The 23,630-nt window shown below is 41.0% G+C and overlaps 1 protein-coding gene across 1 annotated transcript in view; it reads right to left on the bottom strand.

The window, feature by feature from the left end:
- FAM13A (family with sequence similarity 13 member A) overlaps positions 1-23,630 on the bottom strand; it is a gene marked incomplete at its 5' end in the record, with an annotated part of 135,167 nt that overhangs the window by 94,401 nt on the left and 17,136 nt on the right. Inside the window, 2 exons of the mRNA XM_082482901.1 lie at positions 12,757-12,916; positions 22,278-22,458. Of these exons, the coding sequence (XP_082339027.1) occupies positions 12,757-12,916; positions 22,278-22,458 (341 nt within the window). The remainder of the gene's footprint in view (positions 1-12,756; positions 12,917-22,277; positions 22,459-23,630) is intronic.

Here is a 23,630-nt window from a genome sequence, read left to right as displayed (position 1 = left end):
ACATGGTGGAAGCAAAAAGCTTACATGTATGCAAGGGGTACACAAGACAATTACTTTGGACATTGCTAAATACACAAAACACATCAAGACCAGGAAAGCCTCTGAGGATAGTCACGAATTGGTAGAGTAATTGAAGGAAACATCTTGCTGCCCTATTCTTACTCCTTCCTGGACATCTGCTTACAGCCGCTGTGGGAGCAGGACACCAGGCTAGATGGATCCCAAGTCTGAACCAGTACAACTACTCTTCTGTAGGATGAGCAACCATTAAGAGGATTACCCAGTGAATTCAATGCTGCAAATGATTGCAAAAATGATGCATTAGCTGATTGCACTGGGATAGCCTGCAGCAGCTGACTCTTTACTGGGTCAGCAGCTGTACACCACAGAGGAGGGAATATTCTATTTCTCTCAGCAGCACCCCATGTAACAGTGCAATGCAGTCTTTGCTTCAGGTAGGTGTCAGCAGGCTCACATCTGCCATGTCTCCCTAGGCTACAACAAAAGTGCACAACACTGTTGTCCATGGAGCAGTCCAGAAGAAACAGTGAATTTCAGAATTGCTGGGTTTCCCTTCATTTGATGTTGGAGCAGGGAATATTACCCAAAGCAACGCTGTCCCCTGCACAAAGTTCCCTGGAGCACTGCAGTGCAGACGTGACATAGAATCACAGAATGGTTTAGATTGGAAGGGACCTTGAAGAGCATCGAGTTCCAACCCCCCTGCCATAGGCAGGGACACCTCTCACTAGACCAGGTTGCCCAAGGCCACGTCCAGCCTGGCCTTGAACACCTCCAGGGTTGCGGCCTCAACAACTTCTCTGGGCAACCTGTTCCACCCTCAAAGTGAAAAACTTCTTCCTAATGTTCAATCTGAACATGACCTCTTCCAGTTTAAAGCTATTCCCCCTCATCCTATCACTACATGCCCTAGGAAAATGTCCTCTAGCTCTCCTGTAGGCCCCCTTTAGGTACTGGAAGGCCGCAATAAGGTCTTCCTGGAGCCTTCTCTTCTCCAGGCTGAACAGCCCCAACTCTCTCAGCCTCTCCTCATAGGAGAGGTGCTCCAGCCTCGGATCATCCTTGTGGCCCTCCTCGGGACACGCTCCAACAGGTCCATGTCCTTCTTATGTTGGGGACTCCAGAGCTGGATGCAGGACTCCAGGTGGGGTCTCACAAGAGTGGAGTAGAGGGGCAGAATCACCTCCTTTGACCTGCTGGCCACACTTCTGATGCAGCCCAGGATACAGTTGGCCACCTGGGCTGCAATCGCACATTGCTGGCTCATGTTGAGCTTCTCGTCAATCAGCACACCCAGGTCCTTCTCCTCCTCAGGGCTGCTCTCCAGCAATTCCCCGCTAAGCCTTTATTTGTGCTTGGGATTGCCCTGACCCAGATGTAGGACCTTGCACTTGGCCTTGTTGAACTTCATGAGGTTGGCTTGGGCCCACCTCTCCAGCCTGTCCAGGTCCCTCTGGATGGCATCCCTCCCCTCCAGTGTGTCTACCTCAACAAACAGCTTGGTATCATCAGCAAACTTGTTGAGGGTGCACTCGACCCCACTGTCCATGTTGCTGACAAAGATGTTGAACAGTACAGGTCCCAGTACTGATCACTGAGGAACGCCATGCATGAGGAACATGCAGTACTGCTGTCAACACAGAAGCAAAAGGGCCACAGTAATTACAGAGCTGCTTCTCCTCCTACTCACAAGAAGAAGAAAATATGGAATCTCTTCCCCTCTGTGATCATGCCAAATAGCTCATGGCTGATTAAGGCTCCATAAAACAGACAAAGTATCAAATAATCTATGTTTTGAAGACTAAAATTGCATAGCTGATGGCATGGCGATTTTGAAAGGCATTTTCTAATTCATGAGGTGACAGGTATTTTCATGAATGTTAACTGGATGGAACAACTAATTTTTATTCAGATATCAATTCACAGAGTCATCATCCAGTGACACAGACACCTTCAGGAAAAACACAGACAATGATTTAACATGAACAGTAATTAAAAAAAAATAATCTCTTTGCAATGTAGTAGATATCCTTTCTGTTTTGTATCCAAAAAGTGATGAAAACTTCCTTGTTAGAAGGGGGAACGATGTTAGCAAAGCTGTTAAATGTTCTCTTAACTAAACAAACCACGCAAGAAAGATTGAAACAGCTACTATTTATATATGGGATTTTTGCCTTGGTTGCTATCGGCATATAGGAAGAAAAGCAAAGCTGGCTGGGTATCTATATGCTGTTCTACCTTGCTATCATTTACACTATACTTCAATAACCAGGATTCAGCAGAGCTGTTTCAGACAGATGTAATAAAAAGCAAAATCTCACAGTTTGCAAAATACGCATCATTGCTTTTCAGTATGAAACTAATACCCCATTCGGTTCCCCTTTCATTTCCTTTGTTCTCCCAAGACTATTTATATAAATGACCTTTTACCTGGGACCGTATCTCTTAATAAACAGCTAAAGGTTACTCTGTTTCGCTTCAGTACAACCTTAACCTACTGCAATTATTGCCACGAAACACATACAAAGGTCACGAAGTGTGACACGAAAGCAAGAGAGAGATGCGGAAATCCATTATTTTTAGAGAGGACTGCAATACAGAAAAGGAAATGACAAACATAGTAATAATCCCATGATAGGCCTCCATGCTGGCAACTACATCTGTGGAACATCACGGTATTTTCTAGGAGGAAAAGAAAAATGTGTCTCCAGCCGTCCAGGAGGACCAGTTACTGAATGCTGCCAAAAGTTAAACTGGTAATGCTGGGATCAAATATAATGTCAGAACTTGTAAAAGGGTATGAAGACTTCACTGAGTGAAAACATTTATCTTTCATGCCCATCCCCAAAATTTGTAAGTGCCCATCATATATTAGCTGGCAGGGTTAAGGTGTCATACAACAGGTTAATGAACACAACTCAGCTTCTCATGGATGAGGTACAAATAAGGAGCCCGCAGCAGAATTTAAGATTAAAAAAACCCAAACCAAACATTTACAAAGTGACACAACAACACTACTCTCTTTCTGGGTGTACCTAATATACGTGTGTGTGTGTGCTCAGTAACAACAGAGCTAAGATCAGTTACAGGGGAATATTTTGTTCTCCCTTGCAATTTTGAAAACTGGAGTCTGATTTATCTATTAACTGTAATGCTATTCATAAATAGAAAAAGTATGATCTAAAAGAAAAACATGACCTAGCTATAGGAGAAACTCAGGCTCTCCAGACCTGCATCTCATGTTACAGTTGCTTGAGCTCAGTCTTGGAAAAGCTAAATTGCATTTCTGATCTAAAAATCAAAATACTCACCAGGAAAAAACTTCTTCACACATGGAATTCAACAGTGTTACTTTTAAAAGGAATATCTGATGTTGCAGTAAATTAGGGAGCCCTAAGCGTCTCTATATTGTTCTAGTTACCGGTGTAAGATTTCCAGCGTACAGAGAACAGATCCCTTTCTTAGCAGTGAAACTGAGATCTTCACTGCTGGTAATTAAGGTCAAATGCTGCTGGGATCTGCTGGATAGATCAGATTTTCAAGAGCGTACATATTCAGACACATACAGAGTGTCTGGTCCCTTGCATCACATACTCTGTTGCTCTCGGACTGCCCTGAGCCCTGTTTATTACAAGTAAGTTTCGGGGCACCAGAAATCCTGCAAAGCAGTGGATGCTACAGGCGCACCAGGATGTATCAACCAGCTTCTCCTGGACAAAACAGTGATCTTCATAGTACTCAAAGGAGGGCTTTTCAAAAATGCACAGGACTTATACTGAAGTCAATAAGCATTTCACTACTCAGATATAATGGGAAAAAGAATTAATCCAGCACTGAGCCCTTCTGAAGCTCCCACCTTGAAAGTACTACAGGTGAAACTAATGGCAGAGGTCAGCAAGAATTAAACCTCCACAGGCTGAAAAATGTCTCACACCTCACCGCTTTGGATCAGTTCTGACTGCCTGCAATATGTCCTTGTTACAAAGACAGCACTGACTGCTGATTTAAACAGCTGGAATAATGCTGATTGTTTTCTGTAACCTGATTAACTGAACGACTAATTAACAAGAAACAGAATAAACATTGGGGAATGTGAACAGGAGGAAACAAGAAATTTGTCTTAGCAGAAAAATTCTCATCCTCCTCCTAACCTTCTTTTTTCCCCATGGGTACGGCAAGGATGCTCAGAAACAGCTGGCTAAAGGAGGGGCTCACATGTTTATTTTACTGTACCTTGTTTCTTGCTGCTGACTTTGATGCTTCCCTTTCGAACGATGTTGTACTGACCAAAAGGGACTGCTCCCAAGTGCTATATCATGATGTCACTCCCCAGAAAAACCCACCACCCCACAACGAAACAGTAACAGACAATGAATGAAAACCATTTCAAGTACAACATGTGCAAATACACACTGGGACACACATATGGATCTTATTTTTTCTACGTGGGTATTATCACGGGGCAATGATAATATCACTGGGTATTTGTTTAAACAAAAAATTGTGAGAGAGTAAAAGCAAGGTTCCTAAGCATCTCAACTGCAAAATTTGCCATCTGGGTTCAAAAAATTTATAGTATACTAGAAATATGGACAGCAGGATAGAAAAAGACATTTGTTACACGTCCCTGTTCCCTTTAAATGTGATAAACCTTAATGTGTTAAAATGAAAATATTGTTGGTGAATTTCTAGCTAAAGAAATAGCAGCATAATCATTTATTACTTTATAGAGTTTAGCATTAACATATTTGTGTAAATATTCAGGATTGCATTTAGTAACACCACAAGTGACAGATTTATAATCTTGTGAATGCTTTAATGAACTTCAGGAGCAGAAATATGCTGTTTTAATACTACATATACAGACTTGTCAAAAACATCAGAGCTACAAGCACTGGAAGACTACTTCAAAATCACACAAGGAATTGTTTGGGGATCTTGATTTTTCTCTTGCCTTTCTGAATCACAGCCTAAATATAACTGTCCTCACTCCAGGTTGAATCCGCTATAGGTGAAGCGTTTGGAGGCTTATAAACTTTCCCCTACAAATCTCATATTGCTCATTTCCTGTCAACTCGCGTCTTAAAATGTCATTCTGGCTGAATCACTATATACCCTTCCTATAAACATGCCCATCTGCTCACTGGTGGACAACTGTGAAGTGAATACTAGCTGAACAAAGACTAAACAAAAAACCAGAGACAGACTTCCACAGGTGCTGCTTCTCCTCACAAACTTTCCACCCGTCTTCACATCTCCCATGTGAACCCACTCCTACCCTTGGGGGCTCCCTGGCCCAGACAGGAGAAAACTGGTGTGACTTGCCCAAATAAGGGGGTACTGAACAAAACGGAAAAGTTTCTTGAGACCTTCAGAAAGGATTTCCAAAGGAGATCAGTTCCCGCTGCCCCCGATGGGAAAGAATTAATCCAGTACTAAAAGCTGACCATTAACACGATGCTAAAACGGTCCCAGGCATGAAAGAGGAATAAAGGAAACCATCTAGACCCTGCAGGCTTACCCAGGGCAGTGTAATGTGGATTAGAAGTGGATGCCTTTTTTCCTGACGTAAATGAGGGATTGCTCTCCTGTCTGCTGAACCTATAACCATGGGGGCAGAGCACTGAGGTGGCAAGAAAGGGTGACTTATTGAGGGGGAGCCCACTCAGCCATGGAGTTGGTGAGCTTTCAGCAGTTTCTCCTGGATCTTGTCATATCCTCATGCTAAGATATTTAAGCGAAAACAGCTGAGGCGGGGAAAAAACCCCCCAACATTCATTAGTGAAGATCTTGATTTATGCATCTGGGGAAATAATCTGAAACATCGTGGCTTTCAGTGGAGATAGAGCTTTACAACTGACTGCAAAGGGAGCAAAGTCAAGCCGAGACGGAGAACATTTTTGACCATTTTACCTTTCTTACCTCTCCCCAGGAATGAAGGGCTCAAATCCTACCAAGGGCTGAATGACCTGGTCTGAGTGTTCAACTGGAATGAGCAAGCAAGCACTCCACTTTAAAATATTGCTGCCAAAGTCAGCTGGAGCACTCTACTTGATGTAAAAAATGCACTTAGGGGCTTGCAGGGCTGGGTTGGGCACTGCACTCTTTGCACACACCAAGCACGAACAGATGCAGCTACGTATGCTGGACTGCTTCCCTCCTTAGGAATCTAAGAGCAGGCTTGCAGAACACAGTGCATGCACTTTTGCTGCCGTTTAAAGTACAAAGAACCATTTTGCCAACTAATCCTCCCAACTGAAGTGGCAGCTTTTGTTAGAAGACTGGAAACAAACAGGATAAAAATGCAAGAAGTTAATTGCACCTAAAATAAAAGGGCTGTTTTGAAACTACTAGTTTTTGCAAAAGCCAGCAAGAGACCAATTTCTGTAGCTCTTCAGGGAGTGAAATCTGCCTGTTCAGAGGTCATCAGAATGCACCCACATCATATTCACAATGTTGAAATTGCACATTTATAATTTTATTTGACTTTGTAACTTTGATTTTTAATTTAATTTTAGTGTTATAATTTTAATCTTATAAATGGACTTGTTTTCCCTTCTGCCTCAGGTAAACAGGGCTATGTATTCTACCACCCTGTGGGGGAAGAAAGTGAAAAGCCTTTTGCATTCCTGTCCCAAATATGTACTCAAGCCAGGAACTGCATTACATCCTCATCATGCCAGTGCTTGTGTTCCAGTGCAAATATTTATGTGCTCTGAGCAGACTGGTTCTTAAAACTACAAGTGCTCTGTCAAGAAGTCATTAGAGGGAAAAGGCGAAAAAATTAGAAAATAAAAATCTTGTAACCCTGTGTGACTAGGTAATAGGTCATATGTTTTATTTGAAGACAATACTAAGCTAAAAACCATCATACTACTAAAGATGATACACTTCTCCTGAAACCAGTGGAAGGGGTAATTCCAGAAATCTCCCACAAGTGAGTCTTGTAATAGTTTGCCTACCCATATTTCCCTTGCCACTTGAACTAAATAAAAATCCTCTTCACTGCCTATCTTTGATCATTAAAAAAGTCTAATCACTGTCATTCAAGGTCCCATTTCATTACAGTTGTAACAACACAACACTGGCTAGCTATACAACATAGAATTATATGGAGCTGCAGATTGAACAGCACTTTAAGATCTTTGGAAATGAAAGGTCCTCATTCAAAATTACTATTTTTGTTGTTATTGTAGGTTTTGTAAACCTATTTATTCAAGAAGGTGATAACATTGGCAATACAGCAACACAAGACTGACTAATCTTTCATTACATGAGTTACCACTCAGTTTAGTGCCACAAAAATCTATCAGGACCATACTTATGCACACTAGGAATTCTGTTTCAAAGTAAAACATAAACAACATTTTATTATAATACTCTGACACTTATAATGTGATAAATGCACAGCAGTGCAGATATACTATCAGAGAATTAATTGTTCACATGTAACACTGCCCAATAAAAAATAGCTATTTATAATCCTGAAAATCTGAACACAGAGTAGATAGCTAATCAGAACACTCAGCACACTTCTCCACTCATTTCTCTCTAGCAGAGCCTATTGATCAACAGACCGAGACTCTTCCAAACCTTTACTGGGTTAGGAAATTAAACTGAAGCTTGGATAACAGTCTTAAGGATTGTAATAACAGCTGACCACACACAAGACCTGTAAACCCCAACTTATTTTGGAATTAGAATAAATAAATAATCAAACCTCATAATTCTTTTATGGGAAGGAATTTCCAAATCTACATATATATATATATTTCTGAAGAAAGTACATGTTATACTTCCACCTGCTGGCCACCTGCCTGGAAGATCACATGGATCTCATTCTACTCAGTGGAATGAGAAACTCTTCCAGGAGGAAGCTCTCCCAGGAGCGAGAAACTTCCAAGCAAGGCATCACAAACCTGGCAGTTCAATTTCCTATTGAAGTAGAAACTATTCTAAGACAGATTTTCTATTTTGTGAAAATTGCACTTTTTTTTTTTTTTTTAACATAGAGGTTTCCAAAGAAAATCTCCCCACCATTTCTAACTATAATCCTACCATATGTCTGAGCAACGAGCAAGAGGAAGCTTTACAGTCCTGGGAACAAATCAGGGACTGGAATACGGCTTGCAGAGATTTTCAGCTCCCTTACTTTCTGAATTATGATCCACTGAGAAAGCAAGCCAAGAAATCCCTTTACCTGGCACAACTTGTCTTTCCCAATGACTCTTTGAAAGAAGAAATACAACTGGTGTGAAGGTGTTCCTCTGACTCCTCAGTGCACATGCACAGCAAGAATGGTGGTTCAACTACCAACAGCCCTACAGATTCATGTCTCTCTTTCTCCATCTCTAAAATTTATTAAATTTTGGCCTCCTTAAAACAGATTTTCTTTAAGCTGCCACAATCTGTACCTGATGAAATGCTCTTACTCTTTCTGGAAGTCTGTAGCATTGTGTATTTCCTCTAGCTATGACCAACATGGTAGACAAGATGCAACTTGCTCCACTCAAGCTGTTTTTCGTTTCCAATACACTGCTCAAAAAGAACCTTGATGCTTTCGTGACTTTATCTGAATGATCCACATATTCTTGTTTTCATTTTAACAGTGCAGTACTTCCTGCTTTTAAAAATCCACTGATTTTATGACCAAAGTGTAGGAAAATCTTAAGATACCCAGACAATGAAGTGTCAGGAGTCATGCAAGTTTAGGAAGATGGTAAACACCCCTGAGCACGACAGGAGGTGCGTTCCCATATTGGGATGAGACGGGATGGCATGAGACACTACTTCCCTGTTTCTAGATATTTGCTCAAAACTAATGATTTAAGGTGGATGTTGGCTTCAAAAAAAGATAATTATGAGTGAACGATGTGAAGCGACAGGCACCCAAGCCACCTCAAGAACAACCAAAGACTGCGGGAGCAAATAATATCCTTGCAATACTTTTAGACACTAACCAAATGTAGGTTCTTGCTTTTCCAGTTGAGATTTCAGCACTGAAGTAAGAGCCTGAAGACATGAAAAAGATGTATGAAAAAGCAGGGCTAATTTTGTAACACAATAAGCTAGAAAGGCATACTACAACACTGAGAGAAGTACATTGTTCGATGTTGTACTTTTTGATGTCTCTCCTTACTTTTTTAAACCTTTGTTATTGGGTTTCAAGTTTTGATTCAAGTCAGTCCTGTAAATTTGTGGCATTCTTCTCCCTGTATAAGAATTTTCATGTTTACAGGGGCTCTTTCAAAAGTCTTAACCAAGAAACACCTGGATCAACAGTGATGGCTTTGACCATCATAAGGTTAATCTCTCAACACAATGTAAAAAACAATTTCTTCCTGTAACTACTTCTACCCCCATTTTGGGAACCTTACCTTTGGGTAAAACTAACAGCAGCATTCCGAACAAAAGGAAGCATTAAGGCTTATTTAAGAAGGGTCTCAATAAGCCCCAACGCCACACTATACACCCAGGAAAACACATAAGGCAGGTCACATTACCACAAGCACTGTACTAATCTAGATGAAAAGCTATCTCCACATTCAAGAACATAAAAGAAAGGATGGCAAAGAAATACAGACTGTGGATGGGCTACAGCATGCATGCACAGCAACTGGGGGTGATGGAAGGCCATGCAGTATCAAGAGTGCTGGAGCTTTTGCACTTCACTACAGACTGCCAGCCTTCTCTCTGGAGAGGGAATGAAGAGCTATCAGAATTGAGTACAGAAGAATAATGGGACAGGGCTTTGGGAATTTGGGAGAAAAACGTAAGCATGGAAAAGAGAGAAAGGAGAGAGAGTGAAGGCAATCATGGAAAAGGTAGCAATGCAGTGACTCAGGGTGAAACACTGGCAATACAGCCAGTGATTTGGAGGAAAGGATGACAGATATACCCCAGAAGGAAGTGAGTGAGGTCATCTAAATCTCCCCTTCTCACCCTCCTGCTGCTCACAATGTAAAAGCTAATAAAACCATTTAGATAAATGCAGCTGAGTTTGGTAAAGGGCAGGTCCTCATTTTCTTCCCTTTCCTTGCTGTCTGCTCCCCCATTCCACCATGGTTCATGCTTGAATACAACACCCTTAAAATTAACAAGGCCTCAGTTGTGAGCGTTGTCCTCAGCATCCTATGTTTTTCACTCTTTCCAACAGGATTACTTGGCAATTCTCTCTCCAGCTACCTGCAGATATGAGTTCATCAATGGCTTTTCAAGAAGCGGTAACTTTGCTTACAAATGGCTTGCTATTTTCTGGACACTGTGATGCAGGTCATGTCAAATAATTATCTGAGGCATTTGTTCTTTCATGACACAGTCCAGCTAGCTCTTACTGTATGTAACAGTTCATACATTAGCAAACTGGCAATCATATTTCTCTACTGAACCTCATTTACTACCACGTGGGTTTTCTCTTCGAGTGCACCATCTCTCATTTTTTATACAAATTGGCTAGGATAGGGGATATCTGCTAGGATACTGTCCTGGTTCCAGCAAGGATGGGGTTAATTTCCCCAAAGAGCGGCAGGGGAGGCAGGTATTCCATCCCACGTGACCCATGCCCGGCTATAAGAGGCGCTAGCCGGGGAGGGGGAGGCAGTTGCCACGCGGGGGCGGGCTGCGCGGTACTGTAATCGCGTTCTTATAGTCCTTTACCGGTGTTACTGTTTTTCTTTCTTCTTCCCTTTGGCTGTTCTGTTAAATTACACTATTTCAACCCACGAGTTTTGCCTTTTTCTGCCGATTTTTCCCACGGCTGTGGAAGTCGAGCGAGCAGCTGCGTGCTTCTTTGTTGCTGGCTGAGGCCAAACCACGACAGATACAAGAAAAGTAACCTTTGGGAATGGTATAAAACATCCTTTCAATGAGCCACATGTCAAATCTCAACACGTACCTCTTATGTAGCTTTGCTACATGAACTTAGATGCTTGTGTTTCTTGAGTTTGTGTCTTGGTTAAACTAGAAAACTTCCTGCTCAAATTAGATGGACGAAGAACAAGGTCAAATTTTTGCAGCAGACTGCCAGCAGAATTTCGAAGCTGTCAACAAGATCCAAAGACACAAACACAAGGTAAGCCTTTGTGTTTAGACATGGCTCATTCCTGTCAGGCAGTCATCTGTCTCCTGAGGCTAAGCGATGGGCAACGTTTTTCATCTCACTTGAGTAACTATCTTTCAGGCTATTTTGTTGGAGTAATTCTGGTTGTCACCATGCACTTTGATAGCTCAGATCTCTGAACTGCTGTGGGAAATATCCCAGGTCTCCACCTTTGTGCACTCCCAATTACTAGTAAGTCCTTAGAAGTGAAAGACTATCTTGGCTTTTGCAACAGGCTGAAGCTTGAAGGAGGTGAAGACATACCTGAAGCCTTTCTTCTGGGCTCTTTAAAGTACCATGGTTTTTTACAATTACTTTCTTCTTAAACTGTTTTTGTTACTGAAGTGATCATCAGCTGCTAAACATCACTGTCATCTACCAGGCAGATCATTTCCATTACCCAGAAGTTACTGTGACTTCAGTAACATATACCAGGGAGGACATTGCAAGTCGTCAGTCATTCTATCTCCTTCCACAGAAGCACTTTAGGTGAAAGTTAGTAACAACTATAAGACTAAGCAACTAAAGACTTCCTCTGATTCACCACATAAGAAAACAACCAACCCTTCTAAAGGCAGCTGGCTCTGACTTGTACAGATTGCCTTGCAGTTCAGATTCAACAGACCCTCCAGTGATACATTGCAAAAGCAGAGATGTTTTCAGCTGATTTCACTTGACTGGCAGAACTTGGGCTCACACCAGACTTCAGGACAAAGACACTATATTTTTATAACTTATTTTCTGATGACTTCCACTCCAGCCAGTGAAGGCTACAGTGGTTTTATCAGTGTGTGCTTGCAAAATCCTACCAAGGGAAGGCATGTAGATCAACCATCTCAAACTCAAGAGTTCACACCTTGGAAGGGAATAATTATCTGCACAGCTAACACATAAAAAGAAATAAGGCAATTGCAAACCACCCTCACAACCATTTCCTGCACAAACTTCAGGTTGCTTACTGTAGTGGAGACGGCATAAGCCACAACAAAGCCCTTCTGGCTGCCCTACTTATTTTCGTCAACTTTTTCTGAACTTTAGAATCCTCTGATGTTACACATATGCCCTCTTCCCACCAAAGATATTATACTTTAATTATATCACTTCTATTTAACAGCTCCAATGTACTTTCTTCAAGTAGTAACCACTATTTAATGCTTGTCTTCAAGTGCACTCAGAAATGGCTGTTCTAAGTCAGAACATGCGATTTTTAAATTCAGGTACATGTTTGAACCAAGCAGACTTCATAGTGGCAAAGGCTAGAGACCTCATACTGTCCTAAAGTGCAAAAGTTTATCATCACTGATGTACATAAATGATCATCGCATCAGAATGCTTGAGTATTTCCTAGAATTCTTCTGCCTCCCCATTTAAAAGCATTTAATTTCTAGCAGACATATTTCCTATACAAATAACAGTGAGTAGCTAACAAAGAATAAAGCTTAACAGAATCAACTTCCAGACAGTAATGAAAGTTAGCCTATCAGCAGAATTGGTTTGTAATCTGCATAACAATCAATAACACAGAACATTATTACAATACTTGCCTTCCACTTACCTAAAAGATTTCTGAATTGAAGCCTGCAATAAGCCTGCATTATTGATTTGCTATAAGAAAACAAGATATTAGAGACACTCACTTTTACCAAAATAATTCTTGCTAGCTCTTCACACACAGGCTTTTCTTCATCCTTCTTCAAACCTTCCAATTCAAACAAGGTATTGTAATTTTCCAGCATTTTTGTCATTATCTTGTTGCAGATCTCCTGTTCTTTTATACCTTCAAATCCAGACGGCACGCTAAAATTGGATAGAACACAAGGCAGAGTGTTACAGGTACTCAACATACAAAAGTTCCTGCACAGAGTCTCTGTAACATTTCAATTGTGGATACAGGCTGGCTAACAGGCACAGGAAACTTTGTCTGGGAAAGAAGGATTGTGTCTATGGTGTTAACAACTACCACAGTTTGTTTGCAGTTTTTCTTACAGATATTAAATACCATATCCGTTGGTCAAACTATCTACTCCACAGAATCTAGGTAGAGATCTAATTGAGACAACCACCAAATGAGATACCACCAAATTTGCTAAAAGTTGGGTTCATGACTGCAACACAGACACCAGGAGGCATTTAAATGCTCTAAACTGTTAATGGGAAGAGTCAGATTCCTAAAAAAAGTGGTTTGTGATAACCTCAAAAGTATAGAAGAACGATCAGTCAAAAAATTAAGAAAACCCACATGCCGAGCAGAACACTAAAAGCAAAAGTTAAGCAAGTTCTTCACAGCTTCAGGTGACCCCATGCTGTACACCAGACTTCTTAATGTAATTTTTGAGTTGCCATTTCTCTTGAAGGTAGGCTGATAACTCATAGGGCTTTTTAAAACATGGAGATGGAGACTGCCTTCTGCAGAACAGCCTAAAAGACTCATATAAAAAGAGGTTTCTCCACTTTCTGGGAGAATGTTTCTCCAAAACAGGGTACCACTAAAGTAAGCCTGGCAGCCCCGTGAACCTCATTTCTAGGAAATGGACTGGAAATGTACTACAGTGAGTTCGAGTCAAAATAAAGACTCCAGATAGCTTCAAAGAGTTGTAGAGCAGAACCTTGACCTAAACCACATCTGCTGGGAACTACAGCCAACACCTCCCTACTGGCAACAGCTAACACCAAATAACTCTTCCTGGCTGAAAAACAGTCCAGCCTATAAAGTTTCCACAAAGCACACAAACAGTATTTAATTTCTGCACAATTCCATGCCTTTCTTGCCCTCCCTTCCTCACATTACTGTGTCAGTTAAACTTTATTAAATAAAATCTGCGAAAAGTCCAACGTCTTATCCTGAACAATTCTGTACATGTATGGTGAGATGCATAGGCAGAACACAAGGCTGAAGCTCACACCTTTAGTCTTCTTTTATCACCCCTCTCTGAATGTAACCAAGCAGAGCAGCATGAATTGTTTTATTTTAATGGTAGTGTAACGTACTTTATCCATTGTCATCTCTCTGCCACTGAAACGGGTATATTTTACAGTTTCTCATTTATTTTTTCCTTTAATTGCTGCTATTAGACCTCCATCACGGCAAAGACTATTATACTCTTTGAGCTATCTATGGTGACCTTTTCCTTGCAATAGATCTTCAGCTCAGCACATATAAGAAGTTTAGATTACGAGCACGCACCACCCTACATATTTATTCAAGTTAAAACCCATCTGTTGCCACACTACATGATCCATCAGTCTACTAGACTTTTCTGAAAATGTGTGCAAAAAAAGAATATCTTACTGTAGCTTTTCTTAGTCTGAAAAGTTGTAGTATCTACAAAGTTCACTTCAACCCACTAGAAAAACCCAGTCTTATGAGAAAGTATTCCTCACACTACCACTTTCATGATGCACACCCTACTCTTTAGAAATTTTTCATATTCTTTTGTGAATACCTTATTAAAACATTTCAGCAAAACTGTGTTCATAGTCATGGTTCCTTTATGTCTAATTTTCATGTTAACTAGGCATTATAACTGTGTTGTTTATAGAATCAGATGTACATCTTACTCAGGTTACAAAATCCTCAATGGCAGGACTGTATCCCTTTATAGACACATATGTACAAACTACTTCCGTAGCAGCACCAGAAACAGCAGCGGAACATCAGTTTCATTACCAGAAATACATTTTCTAGAAGGGAGGCATAAACCTGTAATTTCTGTGGTCATTTCTAGAAGAGAAAATGTTGATGGGTTCAGGTCTATCTTAGAGATTTGAGCGGGAAAACTCCCACTAAGTTCTTGCAGTAGCTTGCAAAGTCATGAACAGATACATAGTATATAGGCAGTGACAGAAGCTAATTCTCTAGTGTGCCCCCTTAGATTCCTCAGACACCCTGCTCTTCCCAGAGGGATGCTCAGACTGATCTGTGCGAAAAGCACAGCGGCTCCACATTAAGCATTTGGAAAACATGTGCTTTGTTTAAATGAGGCATCCGCATTAACAGCCTCTGACTCAGTCAAGCAGGGCAAAGGGGCATTAGCACCACAAGTTTTACAGGATATTAAAGATTGAAATTATTGGTGAAGCCACTTTAAAGCAGAAAAAACAGTAGTTCTCAAAGTTAAAACATTACTTGGGAATAAGATCAAGTCATTAGCCCTTCATTTCAAAACATGACACACAGCAGTATATCACACTTCTGCACAATGTCCTGCCAGCATGCCTGGCCCACCCACCACAGCTCCATGCCACTCATGTCCATGCAGTCCACTTGTTCTTTGGGTACTTCCAGACCACTTTAAGCCAAGAGTGTGTCTGCTTTCATGGGGATGCTCAAGAAACCTAGTCTCAAATGAGTTAAACCACATCAAAGCGCTCAGTCACAACTCTTCCTCCGAACTGAAGTGACCTGAGGTCAGATTAATGCACTGTGAAAGAATTACTTACATTTCATGAGTTATTTAAATGAATTTACCACAGGGTCCCTGTAAACAAGCTGTAACAGGCTAAATGCAGAGTGGGCTCATGACAGAGCAAATCGCCAGACTATGCTGAGTTGTGCAGTAACACATCCAAACACGAAGGCATCTGGCACAAGACAGGCATCATCACTACAAGGCTCTTGTCACCATCCATCACACCTGAGAAACTTGCTTCAAGTGGAAACGAGGGCCAGGAGCACTTGGGATGTAGTCATCTGCCTGTAATAAGCTGGACTGAGATCACTGAATTGATTTCCCCAGGCAGCAACTGCTGACAGCTCCCTCTCACAACTGAGAACCAGCGATTTCCATGTGAAACTCTGCATCTCATTATAAATTCCCAACAGTGTTCACCCCACCCTGTCTGAGACGAAGAATGCACATTACCATTTCCTTAAGTGGATCTGCAGAAGTAGCTTGCGTGGAATGACAAGCACTGTAATCCTAATTTGCAAACCACCGAGGGCTGTATGATGTCTTCTCAGACTGCTACTTTTGCTGTTTGTACAGTACCTTTTGCAGAGGAGCACCACAAAGCCCCCTTGCCATTCTCCTAGGGAATCCCAGAAGAAATTAAGTCACTCAGAGGATAAGGAACACTGCATGGGTGTCTCGTTTCTCTAGCCCTCACAAAACATTTCTATTAGTACCTCAGGTGCCCACGAGCCCTTCAACAAGCATGACTGAAGGTTCTGAGAGCAGAGCTGCAGTAATCTTAAAAGGTTACAATTTCAGGCAGGCCACTCTGTTCCTCTACACAGATGTTACTGTGTCTATAGCAGATGCAACCTCATGGTCGCAACTCAGCCCTGTACTTCAGCTGATCAAAGTGATTTGTCTTAACACACTGGACCACAAACTGCTACAGCTGAAAACAGGCACATATTCACGTCTGCAGATTCTGCTGCAAGATCAGAGGCAAACAGGTAGCTGAAGACACAGCAACACTAAGTTGAGGTAGGTGTTCATCTCGCTGTGTGTCATTTACATGCTCTGCATCATTTACAAACTTAAGTCTTACCAGTTTGGACCAAACACAAGGACGTGTCACTACTGAGATTTTACGCAAGTGCCTTAGCTTCTGAGACACTGGAGAATCTCATGAGTCATCTAACTACCTACCTTTTAAGATCTCTTCTAGATTATTTTCTGTAACATCAGATTTAGGAGTCTAAATCTGCTCGTAATTCTATCTCTGTCTACATTACGTGCAGTAGATGCATAATGCAAAATGCAGGCAATGCAGGTAACGCAAAGCAGTCAGTGATGCAAAGACTTTACTGACTGGATTCATTTATATGCAAAATCTTTTGCTCCAGCAAAAGCTCTATTTTTCATCAGGAAACTGCAGTGATAGTAGGCAGTTTTGGAAGTGCAACCTACACAAAGGTAGACAAAGGGCAGTCCATAGCCTAACACCCACTCAGAAAGTACATCACTCCTATCTACAAACATTTCTAGACAGAGGCTCTTCAAAAATGCTCCTTGTGATTTTATCTGAGCTGTACAATTGAGCTCAAACACCACTTTCTTTTGCACACATTAGGAAAAAGTTCTTCACTAAGAGGGTGGCCAAGCAGTGGAAGAAGCTCCCCAGGGGAGTGGTCACAGCCCCAAGCCTGTTAGTGCTCAAGAAGCATTCGGACAACATTCTTAGATACATGGTTTAACTTTTAGGTTGCATTGTGCAGAGACAGGAGTTGGACTCGATGATCCTCATGGGCCCCTTTGAACTCAGGATATTCTATGATTGTAGTTTTTCCTGTGAAACTGCTCTTCCACTTAAATTCTGTGTGTATGCTTTATTGCCAATCCTCAATCAAGATCAGAAGACAGAACATTTTCAACCCAGAGCAGTTACTTATTTTCATGGAGTATTTCAATAAAGGTATATACTGAAAGGTTGATAATAATAATAATACAACCCCAAAAGCCAAAACCAAACCACAGAATATTTTGTATTGAAATAATCACTATTTCATTCAAAAGATGTCATAGGAAATATTGTAACACCTGGCACTGGCCAGATCATAAAAAAGAAACTTTCTCAACTGAAACTTTAAGGGGCGAGTGCTCACTAGGAGAACGAAGGACTTGAGATGGAATTTGACTGGAACACCCCTCCACTTACGAAGAGACCGACGCATCTTTAGCCATCATCAGTTTATTTTACATATAGGGCATTCAATGGACTCCAGATTACAAAGCTGAGTATACAACAGAAAAGAAACAGGAGAAGAAAACGTAAAAATATATCACTGAAAGGCTGAGCAATATAGTCCCCTATGCACTTCCTAAAAATGAGGCAAGCACTCATGGCTATTTAATATGATTATGGATGAGAACATTTATGGCCTTCCTATATTGCACTTGATGCTTTAGACTGGCATCATAGGGTGTAGTATACTGAATTCTTCTGAAAAACAACTCGTTTACCCTGCTGGCAAATGCAGTATTTAAAATCTATACAAACCCCGTAAGAAAGGTTATCTTGTACACTCCAATTTGCAATAACAAATGTTAGAACAACAACTTTCAGTACTCAATTTGACCCTGATCCTGGACTTACAATTGGTTTTAAGACCGATGAAGGATTGGGACTGCACTGCCTGAAGACAAAGCCCATTCACATAATGTTTCAAAGGCCATCATTACTCACTGAGGAGTTCTACTTCAGTCCCTCTGCTTTCACTTCAGCTTCATATACCAAATCTGTGTAGACTCCCAAGCTGCTAGAAACCAAGGCAAGACATTCATGCAGAACTTTAGATCAGATTTTAACTATTACAAATTCAGCAACACACTGGAAATCTTTTTGAATCTCTGATATACCTACAGCTACCTTACAATCTACATCTTCATACCTAAAGACAATCTATCTTTTCTCCATACCTAATGCTTTCTTGTACAACCCTTCAGGTAACTTCTATTATGTAGTCATTATACAGAAATAACTGCATCTAACTCTAGCATTTCAACTGGATACCTGCATTTGCCAGCCACTTTTGGGGGCATGGAGCAATCCCTCATGACAAGCTTAATCTCTGTTGGAATACAGTCCAGTTAGTGAGGGCTTGAACGATGGAGGCCACACACACAGATCATTCTTTGAGACAGAGCTGCAAAAGAGGGTTCAAATGGATCCTCTGCTTACTCTGTACCTGGTAGACCTCGCATCTCTAACCATTCCAACCAAAGGACAGTATGAATACAGCAGCCCCTCTGACACCCAGCTCCAAGAGAGCAGAGAGGAGGACAGAAAACCCAGTTGGTCCTCTCCTCCTTCTTCAGCACAAGCTGTGAGAGCTGAGCAGAGACACACACCAGGCCATAACTAAGGCTACGGCTCTACAGGAGCTGAAATTCAGGTCAATGGACAATAACTTCCTCCACGAGTAACCACGCTGCAAGCGTTAATCCTCCACACAGATTACTCAGTGACAGAAAAGACAACCATTTATGTTCTTATACCTTCATGCTTGTTGGTCCTCAAGGGCTGTATTTCTCTGTATAATTGACCTCTGGCTTCCACCACAATAAATCAGAACAATCCAAGTTGGAAGAAAACAGTGCTCTAAATCTTAAACCATCATATTTTCCTTTTTTGAGCTGTTTGACCTTGTCCTTTGCATTTTCCTACATCTTACATCACACTTCATTACAAACAATGCAAATAGCTGTTTTCTCCCCTCTTCTACTAGTTAGAAATACAGAAAGCACAAGATAACCTTTCACTAGAAAAGCACCAGTGCAGTTTGTCAAACAGCAAGTAAAGAAACAAGGGAAGTAGTGGATAAGATAAAAGTCATAAGGGTTGAAAGTTTAGGAGATGACATAACTTATTGAGAACATGATGTAGAAAAATAGAATAAGATGAAGAGAATTAAAATGAAGTCTAAATGTCTTGAAAGTGGCCCAGCAGTGAGATTTATTCAATTGTTAAACAGCTTCAGTTATAGAGTAGGAGATAATATGTTTAAATAGCTAAAACATCACTAAAATACCTTGTAGAAGGTATAATCAGATTGGCTTTATCTTCTTTAACACTGTGCATTAACTACATAGACTCTGATGCTGATTTTAGACGTGAGTCTGAATTTCTGACAGAAAAATCTCAGATCTTCCTGCGTCAGCAGTGTAATTGCTGACAGGCTGGACACTAAGCCTTCTTTCCTCGTTCCAGAGAAACACCCCATGAGCGGCTCTGAACAAACAATTCCAAAAGAGAGGAGTGTTTGCTTCAGCTACCTGCTGATATTTAATTTCTGCTAGTCTCTCTAGGGGCTGCCTGTTGCCAGTAGTAAGAGAGCCCTTGTCAAGCAGGCTTCAGGCAGCCTTACTCCAGAGCTCTGAATTGCATTCTGAGGATCTCTCTGGCTGCTTGGCCAACCAGCTGGCTAAGCCCAATGCCTGAAGTTCAGTGCTGCATGTTCTTTCCTCCTCCTATCAAATCTTTGTTGATGCAGATGGTCACGGTTCCAGCAATTTACGACTGCATCCATTAACATAGAAGAGGGTATTTGAACTGTTGCTTGCAATCTTTGTGTCTGGACCACAATCCTGAAACTACCTTGAAAAGATCAAGACCTGATGAAACATATAGCTGAATTATCTGATGGTGAAACTTAGTTTAAATTAAAATCTGCATCCATAATCCTGATATATTTGGGTCTTCTAAAAAACGCATTAGCCATTTGTTAAGTGTTAAGCCTTGCTTTCACTGCCTCTTTTACTACATGAGCATTTATTTCACTGTGTGTCACAACTGCAGGTCTGGCTGCATTAGTACACCACCACAAGAGCCCTTTGTTTTCACCTCCAGTGAACTCTGCCTTTCTCAGTATTCTGCAACAGAATGATACAATTTACCATTCTGCCCCACTTGCACACAAGCCCTATACCTTAAAAAATTATTACATCTTTTCTACGCCATCTTAGGAGCAGAGATCAGTTGAGGCAACAACTATGCAGCTTTTAAGAAGTATGCTTTGGTTTAATCTTAGGAATGCCAATTGCAATTCCAAACTGCAACTCTCTGCATTCTACACCAACAAGTATGCAGAGCTAATTTTTAAACTTTCCTGAATGAAGTGATGAGTAAACTAAAAATTATTCTAATGGCTGCTTGGGACTTTGAGTCATAGAGATTAGGCATTCTTCTAATTTATTTTGTTTGTTCTTAACTCTACGAATACATTTAGACAGAAATCCCCAAACTGCCCATAGAAATGTAATCTTTAAAAATTGTTTTGCTTCTCCTCATCAGAAATTTGCTGTATTGTGCTTCCACTAACTCTCATATTCATGTGTTCCTGCACATGCTACTGTCTTCTGAGTTTTCTTTCCTTTGGAGAGGAAGACAATTGTTTTCAAAATGTGCTTTATCTTTTTGTACTAACACAGCAAATGCTTGAATCCTTACATATTCACCTTCATCATTCACGAGCAACATCTTAAGACTAGGCAGCAGCGTAGTCACAAGGACAAGCTTTGGTTTAAATGTCTCATCTCCACATGCCCTCTCCTAATCAATGGAAAAAGATATGCTCTTTTAAAAAGAGAGCAGGCAGCATCTAGCCTAGGTATGTGGTACTGGTTCAATACATGTGAAGGAATCTAACTCATGTTTTCTCTGTTTAAACAAGTCTGCTTCTTTCCACTGGCTACAGAGGAAGCCTAGGGAGACAGTCTCATTAGGTAATTAATCTAATCCAAGTCTCATTAGGTTTAGAATTATTAGTATTATTATCAGTACTATTCCAGAGCAAAATTTTAAAAGGATCAATATAAAGCCGACATTTGTAACAAGGGACTCACTTGTCTCTTTTCACAGATATCACACATCTTTCAAGACTGATGACTGAACCAAACTCCCTACGTGTCTCCCATGTCTCAGATCTTGGATGCCAACCAGTGGGTGTATTATAGACAAGACTGAGGTGAAGATGCAGTGACTTGACAGAAACATTCCTACTCAAGTGTGTTGGCCCCTGGAAATAACTCTTCTCGCTACTGCTGCAAGCTCTGCTAGAATGTACAACGTGTTGTCTTCACCACCAGCGCTAAGGAACTGGGCCCGATGAAATAAACTTGTAAAACTAGTGAGTCCAGTAAGAAGACTTAAGAGACCAGTGGAACTCCCTAACCTCCAGACCAGTTTCTAAATATACTGGAAGGATAAAGACCCCAGAATCATCAGCATCTTAAGGACAGACACCAGATCACAAGGCCAAATCTGCAGAGGGTACGCTGTATCCATGTCTAGAAATTATAGAGCACCTGGGTGCTGCACAGGAGTTCTTTTCCCCCATGTACACTTTCTCAAAGCCTTCTGCAGAGAAGCATCCATATTATCTAATGGCAAAGGAAGAAAGCTGTATGAGCACAAGTTTCCTTGCACTTACACAGTTCGAAGGCCTTTCATTATTATACTCCTGCTCTGCTGTCAACACAGCAATAGAAAACCGACCAACTGTTCAGCAAAATAGTGAGAGGAGATGGGAAAGCAAATCAAAACCCATTCAGGTCAAACAATAGCTTTAGCACTAGAATTTATCACAAAGCCCTAGTCATTGCCTCCGTTTGATCACCCTAACAAATTAGGGTTCTGAGCTACATTTCTGGTCATCTGCTCCATTACACTCTCTGTCAACATATGGGGAAAAGTGAAAAGCCCAACTTACTGAAAGCAGTTTGGTCCAAATACAGTGGCAAGATTGCAAAGGTTCATCCTGTTCTCTACATGATGTTCAGCAACCTTTACCAGGAACTGGCACAGATACTTCAGCAGGCAGTAATGAGCATCAGGCAGTTCTTTAAGGAGTTCTTTCAAGTTACTTTCCTTCTGCGTGTCGTCTCGAGTGTCTAGGAAAAACAAGAGAAGAAAAAACCATATGTATATGGTTTTCTACATTGCTATCAATTTATTTACGTGGGTGAGTAAGCAAAGGCATCTACAATTTAGTCTTGTTTCTCTTCAGAGGCACAGAATCCTCCAAACCCCTAAATTTTCTTCAGGGAACCTGCACCTTTCTCCTGAGGCTCACATTGGCCACCACTGGCACTGTTTCATGCACACCTTTATGTTGTAACTGTTTTCCTGAGCAGAATCAGCAGTGGCCATAGCTAAAAGCATTGGAGCATGTTTATTCCCACCCGGTCTGTAGCCAAATCTGCTTTAACTCCAGCTCTACCAGATCTCCAGCTTCTATGCTTCTTCTGGATGTCATCTCTGCTTCCCAAACCCCATCTCATACTCTGTTTTAGTGTCCCCTCTCATGAAAACCTTCAAAAAGAAAGCAAGAACAGTAAAACAAGGAGTCTCCTGAAACACAGGTATTGTTAGAATAACAGTACTACAGTACTTTCTGTGGGAACATTTTATGAAAAGCTCAATTTTGTATCTTTTTTCAGAGTGACAACTCTGTACTAAGTCTTAGGTGAGTAGTCCTGCTTATGAAAAAAGGCTGTTCAGGGCAGTGTTACGCTCCATAATGAGCCAAAACTTGGCATAACTTTAGAGAATAGCCTTGTTATACTGTACAATCTTCTAGAATTTCAGTATGGATAAAAGTTTCCCATACTGAACTGAGTAATATCCAAGTATGACTAAGGTAAATTTTCTTTCATGCAGGTTTTTGGTTGTTTTTCTTTTTAAAGCAAAAATTGCGTGAACTTCACAGATGCTGTATTTATACAGATCCAGGCAGTGAACGCAAGCTTGGCCTCACACACAGCTTCTACTTAATTGCATTTTGCTTCTGGAATTGAACTCAAAACCTGCAAAATTCTTTGCTCCCCTCGTCCACCCCCAAAACATCTTCCAAAAAGTAATTTGTACCCACCAAAATCTTGGGTTTGCATATTAATAAAAGCAAAATTTTGAAAACAATTCAGTATTTCCTTCCCTTCATGCCAAAACAGGATGCCTTAACACTTGGAAATATTAATTTTTACTCTCCATCAAAATGAAATTTCACTGAAACTCTCCCATACACAGAGTTCTTCGGTTTTTGTGCAACAGCATTTCCAGACAG

Source organism: Vanellus vanellus, assembly GCF_965231255.1.
Source record: "Vanellus vanellus genome assembly, chromosome: 4".
Taxonomy (NCBI): Eukaryota; Metazoa; Chordata; class Aves; order Charadriiformes; family Charadriidae; genus Vanellus; species Vanellus vanellus.
The sequence above is the reverse complement of the archived record's forward strand: the minus strand, read 5'-3'. Positions and strand labels throughout refer to the sequence as shown.